This window comes from Myotis nattereri (assembly GCF_964212035.1).
Source record: "Myotis nattereri genome assembly, chromosome: 3".
NCBI classification, from domain to species: domain Eukaryota; kingdom Metazoa; phylum Chordata; class Mammalia; order Chiroptera; family Vespertilionidae; genus Myotis; species Myotis nattereri.
The window spans coordinates 120,914,520-120,923,217 of NC_138077.1; the positions used below are offsets into that span (position 1 = coordinate 120,914,520).

Below are 8,698 nucleotides of genomic sequence, written 5' to 3' on the forward strand. Positions count from 1 at the left end.
TCCTTTCAGAGTGGAGGCAGAGGTGTGCCCAGCCCTGCCTCCCATGTGGTCCTCTGCAGTATCCCCCCCTCCTGACCGCCCCGTCAGCCCTTGTGTGGCCGGCCAGCTCCCAGGCCCGCTGCTCTCCACCTCCTATGTCCAGTCCCTGTTCCCGGTCAGACTATATTTCCTTGCACGTGCAGTCCAATAACTAACTGTCCAGTCTCACTGGAAGTAATTCCTCCCAGGGCACAACTTCTCTCCCAGGCAGACTCTTACTCAGAGAGGAATTAGCCACACTGTGGTGGTGTATTCGCCCAGAAAACATACCTTCCCCATAATTGTGTTGGTGGACAGCTTGAGATTGAGGATGTAAATCTAGTTGCAGTAACACACCCCGTTCTGGACGGAATATAAATACATCTATCTCACTTATCTCACTCAGCACCAGCCTTCTTTTTGCATTTTTTACAAAGCATCAAGTGAAAAACACAAAGGAAGTGCAAACAAATGCAAAATAAGTCCTATTCGACCAGACTTCCAGCTTCTCTAAAGTTTTCTCTATCTAAACCCCTCTTCTCAAAGTTCAGCAAATGCTCATGATTGCCCCAAGCCATAACCCTGGGGTGCTAGGGCGCCCTGGCTCCTCCCCCCGTCCTCTACTAACAATTGTGGAGCCTGCAGGTCCTGTCTGAAAGAGAGAGGACTGGCACGTTACCTTTGGGCGTCTGGCACCCTGGCGTGCTGAGTGCTGCAATGTCTAAATGAAGTTGACAGATGGTGTCAGTGCGGGCACCGGAAGAAGACAGCTAAGAAGGCTCCCAGCGGCGGGCGGCGGCACCAGTGGCAGCACCACTCGGCCTGGGACAGGCAAGGAGGAAGAGGAGGAGGAGGAGCAGGAGGGGGGAGAGTAAGGAGAAAGGGGAGGGAAGATGGGGAGAAGGAGGAGAAGGGGGAGGAGGAAGGAGAGGAGCGATAGGTCCAATCCACTGAGGTCAGCTAGTGTCTGGGATAAGCGGCCAGGGTGCTGTAAGGGGCAAAAGGAATATTTCTTAAAGCCATAGGTGGTCGAGGTTTGCTTGGGGTGGGGGTCATCCTAGCAAAAAGGGGAATAGTCTATGATCGCCTCCTTTTAAGGAAGGTGGGTGGGGAGAGGGAAAGAGGCCCTGAGAGGAATTGAAAGACCGAGGGGGACCCTGTAGGACGAGGAAGGAGATAAGAGAGGAGCCCTGCCGCCAGGTTGGGAGTAGGGGGCAGGTTGAAGGCCCTGGAGGAGCGTGCCCTCCCCGAGGCGGCGGCGCGAGGAGGGGACAGGGCGGGGTAGGGGTGGAGGGAGGGAGGGAGGGAGGGAGGGAGGAAGGGCGGCCGTGGGGAGCGGCGGGAGGGAGGAAGTCTAAGAGACAGAGCGAGGAGCGCTCCTGAAGGGAGGCATCGGGCTCGTCCCCCAGGTCCCCGCCACAGTCCCTGCTCGCGGGCTCAGCTGTCCGGCGCCCGGCCACTTCGGCTCTGCAGCCCGGCTGGCCCTTGCTTAAGGCAGGAGCGCGAGGCTCGCGGGAGTGATGCGCCGGGCGTTGCCTCCAGCCCGCCGCCGCCGCCGCCGCTTCCAGAAGCCCCAGCTGAGCTGAGGGAGTCGACACCGAAGCGCTGGCTCGGAGCGGTCACGGCTACAGCCCGGGTGGCGGGCTAGGGCGCTCGCCGGGCTTCTGGGCCAACCCCGCTCCGGCGCCTCCGCTCCCGGCCCCGGGCCCGCCCTCGCGGCCCGGCCTCTCTCCGGGGTCCCAGATGACCACCGAGGGCGGGCCGCCGCCGCCCCCACCGCGCCCGCCGCCCGCTCCGCTCCGCCGCGCGTGCAGCCCGGCTCCCGGCGCGCTCCAGGCCGCCTTGATGAGCCCGCCGTCCGCAGCCGCCACCCCGGAGACCACCTCGACGTCGTCCTCCTCGTCCGCCTCCTGCTCCTCCTCCTCTTCTTCCTCCTCCTCCAACCGCGCCAGCGCCTCCGCGGTTGCCTGCAAGAGCGCGGGCGGCGGCGGCGGCGGCGGCGGTAGCGGCGGCGTGGGCGCCGGGAGCGGGGTCTCCAAGAAGGCGAGCTCCGGGCTGCGGCGGCCGGAGAAGCCGCCCTACTCGTACATAGCGCTCATCGTCATGGCCATCCAGAGCTCGCCCAGCAAGCGCCTGACGCTCAGCGAGATCTACCAGTTCCTGCAGGCGCGCTTCCCCTTCTTCCGCGGCGCCTACCAGGGCTGGAAGAACTCCGTGCGCCACAACCTCTCGCTCAACGAGTGCTTCATCAAGCTGCCCAAGGGCCTGGGGCGGCCCGGCAAGGGGCACTACTGGACCATCGACCCCGCCAGTGAGTTCATGTTCGAGGAGGGTTCGTTCCGCCGCCGGCCGCGCGGCTTCAGGAGGAAGTGCCAGGCGCTCAAGCCCATGTACCACCGCGTGGTGAGTGGCTTGGGCTTCGGGGCCTCGCTGCTGCCCCAGAGTTTCGACTTCCAGGCACCCCCGTCAGCGCCGCTCGGCTGCCACGGACAAGGCGGTTACGGCGGCCTTGACATGATGCCCGGGGGCTACGACGCTAGCGCGGGTGCGCCGGGCCACGCACACCCGCACCACCACCACCACCACCACGTCCCGCACATGTCACCCAACCCGGGCTCCACCTACATGGCCAGCTGCCCCGTGCCCGCCGGGCCTGGGGGTGTAGGCACGGCCGGGGGCAGCGGCGGCGGTGGGGACTACGGCCCGGACAGCAGCAGCAGCCCTGTGCCTTCGTCCCCTGCCCTGGCGAGCGCCATCGAGTGCCACTCGCCCTACACGAGCCCAGGGGCGCATTGGGGCTCTCCCGGCGCCTCGCCTTACCTCAAGCAGCCTGCCGCTCTGACGCCCAGCAGCAACCCCGCGGCCTCCGCAGGCTTGCACTCCAGCATGTCCTCCTACTCGCTGGAGCAGAGCTACCTGCACCAGAACGCCCGCGAAGAGCTGTCAGGTAACGGATTGCGCCCGTTGGGGGCGTCGCCTCTAGGCCTCCAGGCTCCAAGGCTACTGCAACTTGCAGCGGATCTCGGCAGCCTAGGGGGTCTGAAGGCGCTGGGAGAAGCTGATGCTGGGGGAAGCTGGCACTTTATTCATGGAGGGAAGAGGATTAGGTTCATACCGTCCTCCCCCATACCCTTAGCCCAGAGGTGGGCCTCTCGAATTTACATTCCTAGGAGGATGGTGCAAAGTCGCCAGCCTAGGGTCTCTGGTGACCTTATGGACTGCAGGTCTCAAGTCTCAAGCCTGACTTAGCTTAGAGAGAAAGCATGTGGTTTTGGGGGACTTTGGCCAAGGAGCTGTAGCTGCTTCCTCGTGTCATTTGTAAATTTTGTTTGGTTGTAATTTGCCCAAAAGAAAATATCAGAAGGACAGTTCTGTATTCTGAGGGTGTAGGTTGAGAGGAGCTGCACCTGAGAAGGTGTTGAGAGGAAGAGAAGGGCTGAGAGGAAAGCAGTGGGATGCCAGGATCTTTCACAGGCTGTTAAGTCTCCTGCCTCCCCACACAGATCTTGACCCACCTTCGTGACACTTAAGTCTGTCTTAGGTCAGCAGGACCTGAGGTCCACATTATGACTCCCTTGAGAAATGCCTGCCTCTTGGACAACACTTGTGTTGCTGGTGTAAATTGTGTTGGTCAAGGAATATGAAAATTTATTGACTTGCCAAAATGGTCAGTGGGAGGGGACAGATAGGATGGAGAAGAACTTTAAATATTTAGCCAGGTTTATCAAGAAAGTGGAGATGAACTCTCTCTTTTTTAAAAAAAAATATATATTATTGATTTTTTTACAGAGAGGAAGGGAGAGGGATAGAGAGCTAGAAACATCGATCAGCTGCCTCCTGCACACTCCCCACTGGGGATGTGCCCGCAACCAAGGCACATGCCCTTGACCGGAATCGAACCTGGGACCCTTCAGTCCGCAGGCCCACGCTCTATCCACTGAGCCAAACCGGTTATGCCGAACTCTCTTATATTAACCTCCTCTGGGGCACCCCAGCTGCAGATTAAAATCCGGCTGGGCTGCCCATCAACTGGTGCTCTGGCTTACATTTGCCTCCCCACCCCCAATTAGAAAATGGAAGGAAGGATAATGCATACATTATATGTTCGTGAATCGTGTGCCCTAAGAGCATGAGGGGAGAAGGGAAGCCCAGAAATGGGCAAAACATGTTGATTCCCTGAATGGTGAAATTTCCCAAATAGGCCTTTTAAATGCGGGTCTCAGAGGTTAACTAAACAAAGACAGTCTCGGCAGGACCACACCGGAGAGGATTTTAGCCTGACTTAACCCACTGAAAGCAGAGTCTTGTTCAATTTTATGGGAATTTCTGCAAGTAACCAATACAGACAACCCTCCCCTCTTATTTTTTTAATCCCCGAGGACTGGCTGTCAATCACCGCCCACCCCAGGCGGAGCCCAGTTGTCCACTGGAGTCCTGGCAGGGCCTGCCCAACGTGAACTCAGGCTCTGAGGCCTCGCAGCCGCGGTGAAGAAGTACCTTAAATATCAAAAACAAGAAAACACTCAGGAAAGAGACTTCTGATTCTTCTGAGTGGCCGTCCTCTCCCCACCCCACACTCAGGGGGCACGCAGACGCCCCCCAAAATGCGGGGGCCGGGAAACACAACTCTTTGTCTTGGAGAGAACGGAGCAAGCGGGCCTCGCCTCCCCGGGGAGCCTCGAATGACCTCTGGAAATGCCTAGGAGGCCATGGCTCGGCCCAAGCCAGAACGGGACTCTCTGCGCCTTCCTCCCGGGCCCTCTGGCTCCCGTACCTCTGAACTATTACCCGCTGCCCCAGTGCTTGTTGGCATCTCGCAGGCGGCGGTGCGCGTCGGCCTGCGGGTTGGGAATGTGCCGCCTTCCCGACCGGGGCCTACTGAGAGTCTGAAGCCCAAGCCAAGAGAGAAGCAGCGGGGAGGTCAAGAAGGGCTGAGGCTGTGGGACCCAGGCGCACCCCAACCCCAGCGATCGCGTGCGCGCGCGCGCGCGCACACACAGCATGATCTCTCCCCAGCACTCCCACGCGGTGCGCGCCTTCCCACTCGGGATAGGGCGGCCAAGGCCCTGGTGGTGCTCAGAGAGGCTCTGCACCCTTCGGTAAATCCTTTGAGCCTTTCAGAAAGGAGCCAGGGCTTTTATCATACTTCCCGTCACCTGAAAGCGCTGGCCGCGGTCTTTCGTGGAGGTGTGAGCGCTCGCTCAGGGGTCCAGCGACTTCGCCCTGGCGCTGCTCCGCGCTCTCACTTGCTGGGCGAGCGCACCTGTGTGCAGAGCCACGCGCGCACGTCGGGGACGCGTGGTTGCTGCTTTGAGAGCACTACAGCGCATGTTTGGCAACATTAGGTGTCACCCGGCAATAGCGTAGGCCGAGTGGCCAGCTATCTAGCAACCTGACTTCTCGATAGAGCTGGGATGCAGCCAGGCCCAGGCGATGCGAGCAGGGCACAAGCGCAGCAGCCGACAGTTCTGATTTTCACGCACTCAAAAACGGAATCAGGTCTGGCACCAATGTGCACCTTATGGTTCCCACACCGCACGGGTTACTAGAAAGACTCAGGCCAACAGGCTTAACCCAACCTGGCCCGGAGACAGGCTCTGTACGGGAGGAGCCCAGGTCCCAGCTCGAGACAGACACCCCTGGCCCATTGCGCCCAGGGCTCGCACACAAGGAGAAAGCAAAAGCAAAGGGCAGTGGCTGGTTGGCGCCCAGTGGCTCCGGTTCTTGGACGAGGAGCAGCCCCGGGGAAGAGGAGTGCGGGCCTTCTCCATTCTCTCTGAGGGCCTCCCTGCACTGCCAGACTCCCCGCGGGTAGCAGGATCTCCAGCTGAGCTCTTGTGGGAGGGCTTTATCTGCTCCGTCGAGTGTTGGCCTTCTAGAGGAAGTGTAAGGCATTCAGGACCTAGGAAGACGAAGATGTATGCTATCTTTCCCCAGCCTGTCTCTAGTGCTGGGGTTGTTTTCTGTCCCTCCTTAAGGCACAGGAAATATCCCTGCTGTGGCCTGCTTTTCTGACCCCGCCAGTTAGTTGGGAAACAAAATGTGAGGGGGACACTAGTGTTTCTGGTGTGGGGGGTTGGGTTCTGGAAGAAGCCCTGTGCTCAGAGACCTGGAACAAGAGACTGGGTGGGATTGTCCCAGTGTCCCTGCTCCTCTGTGAGGACTAATAGGGGAATTTAGGCACAGAACCTGTGTAGCCCTGGCCGGTGTGGCTCAGTTGTTTAGAGCACCCTCCCATGCACTGAAAGGTTGCCAGCACATACCGAGCTGTAGCTTGCAGTTGGACGCCCATACGGAGGCAACTGATGGATAGAGATGCCTCTCTCTCTCTCTCTCTCTCTCTCTCTCTCTCTCTCTCTCTCTCTCTCCCCCCATCCCCTCTCTCTAAAATCAGTAAAACATATCATCAGACGAGGATTTTTAAAAAAAGAGCCTGTTTTACAGGGGGAACAGGCACTCTGTGGCTCTGTATTTGTGGTTACATCAAAACAAAATTTAATGATTCCAGAATTGTCCTATGACCTATCGTTTAAAACTCTGAGAAACTGCCAGAGCTAGGTTTCCTCTACCAGGTTTATAGCAATAGACCTTAATAAGATTCCAGTTAAGTTACCAATTAAGTTAAAATTTGAAAGTTAACAGGCTCCATCCTCACCTGGGCAAATTTGTTTCTGAAGAGAGTTTTTATTTTCTTCCTTCTTTCAGTGGGACTGCCTCGGTACCAGCATCACTCTACCCCAGTGTGTGACAGAAAAGATTTCGTCCTCAACTTCAACGGCATTTCTTCTTTTCATCCCTCTGCTAGTGGGCCATACTATCACCACCACCATCACCAGAGCGTCTGTCAGGATATTAAACCCTGTGTCATGTGAATGGAGGGAGACAGGCTATGCCAAGGCCACTTTCTCCTTTGGGGGGAGGGAGGGCGTGAACTGAGGTGGACTCACATAAAGTGCACCCCATAGCTGTAAGTAGCACACCATTCACTTAGAATCCCCAGGCCTGTGTGTTCACTGACACTGATCTACCATTGGTAGAAGGACAAGCCCTGGCATGGTAATGTCCTAAATGTGTGCAGGCTCCACCGAGGGGAAGAGCTGAGAGCTCAACTTCTTAGCGAAGATGGTAAAAAGTTACCACATGAAAAACATAAGCATTTAACTCTGGGATCTTCGTTGCCTTCAGTAATCAGGGTCTGAAAAATGCAGACAAGTTGTCTGTGTGTTTTTCTTTGTCTATAAAAATGTATGTGCTTTTCAAAAAGGCAGTGCTAAACGCAAGATTTCAAGAAAGCTGCATCTCATTGCCTACCTAAGGAAGGAGTTCTGTTTTGCCAAACACTACCTTTGGATAGAAATGCCAAAGAACAGTATTAAGAAAGTATTTAGAAACAATGTGTGTAGTTTAAGAACAGGGTTTTCAGTATTGTGACAATACAACGTTTTTTACAAGGTTATTTTCTACCACGGTATTTTAAAGATATTTTTATCTCATGTATACTCACACTTGTATTTTAAAAGGAGGATATATTTGCACTTATGTATACTTTTACAGTTTTCCAAACTATTTTGATGTAAAATGTTTTCAATAAAATGTATGTAACAAATAGTTATTTTAGGGAACTATTTCCTCCGAGGCATCCTCAAATAGCCAGGTTGTCTCCACCAGCCAGCAATGCAACTCTACACTTCTCCCCCCAAGTTGTGTAATTGACATGGTGTGGGGTCTGCGCCTTGAGTAACACAGGCCAGATTCTGATTGTGGGTCTTCTCAGAAGAGAAGGAGAAGAAGGAACATTTTCTGTTCTTTCTTTCTTTCTTTCTTTCTTTCTTTCTTTCCTTCACCCTCGCTCTTTCTGACTAAACAAAAACCAGAAGTTGAAAGGAACTTAAAAGAAAACCAGGCAAGATAATGAAAGGCAAGAATTTGTTGGATTTGAAGCAATGAAGTGCCCTTTTTGTTCTCTTTGCTGTGCTCAGGGAGAGTTTGCCTTTTGCTCTTTCCTCTTACCTACTAGCATGGAGTGACAGGCCAGGCTGAGCAGCCAACAAGGATTAGGTGCCAAAAAACAGGACCTGCTTCCCCTTTGCAAGTCAAAGGTTGGAGTGGATGCGGATCCCATTTTGTTAGCAGTTGGTAGTCAGATCCTGAAGAGTCCAGAGGGGGAAGGCTGTGGGCAGAACCCAGCATCCTGGTTTCTTTTATTTCCTTGGAGAGGAACAGAACCCTCACAAGATGTTCTGTACCAGCTCTCTGTCTCCACCCTCTAATTCAGAGCCCTGCTCACCCTGCTTAGCTTTGGCACCCACTAACCTATGCACTTCTCTCCTTTGTGCCCTATACTGCCTCCTTCCTTTTCAGGAGGGATTTGATGTTTTCTCTTAGGGACCCCCTCACAGCCCTTGTTACTTTCTTACTCAGCCTCCCCGTGCTAGCGGCACGGCTGGTAAAGCTATGAATGACAAAGAGAGAAAACGGGTCCGCTCAGTAGGAGGACTTGTTCTTACCCAGCCCACCTCATCTGGTCTGACCAGCCCTTCAAATTCCGGGCCGTGGCGAGGGTAGATCTAAGAAGGGTAGAGATTCTCTCCCACAGTCACAGTCACGCTTTGGGTTTCCTCTCCTACTCGGGGCTGGGTTTTTGTTTTGTTTTTGCTTTCGTTTTTGAAAACTCTCCTTT

The 8,698-nt window shown here is 55.4% G+C and overlaps 1 protein-coding gene across 1 annotated transcript; it reads left to right on the forward strand.

Moving 5' to 3' along the window:
• Nucleotides 1-1,761: 1,761 nt before the first annotated feature.
• On the forward strand, nt 1,762-7,618 carry FOXF2 (forkhead box F2; the record flags this gene model as incomplete). Its single annotated transcript, XM_081087607.1, has 2 exons — nt 1,762-2,965; nt 6,724-7,618. 2 exons carry the CDS (start codon nt 1,762-1,764, stop codon nt 6,888-6,890), a joined length of 1,371 nt encoding a protein of 456 aa, XP_080943733.1. The 3' UTR covers nt 6,891-7,618.
• Between the last annotated feature and the right edge of the window lie 1,080 nt (nt 7,619-8,698).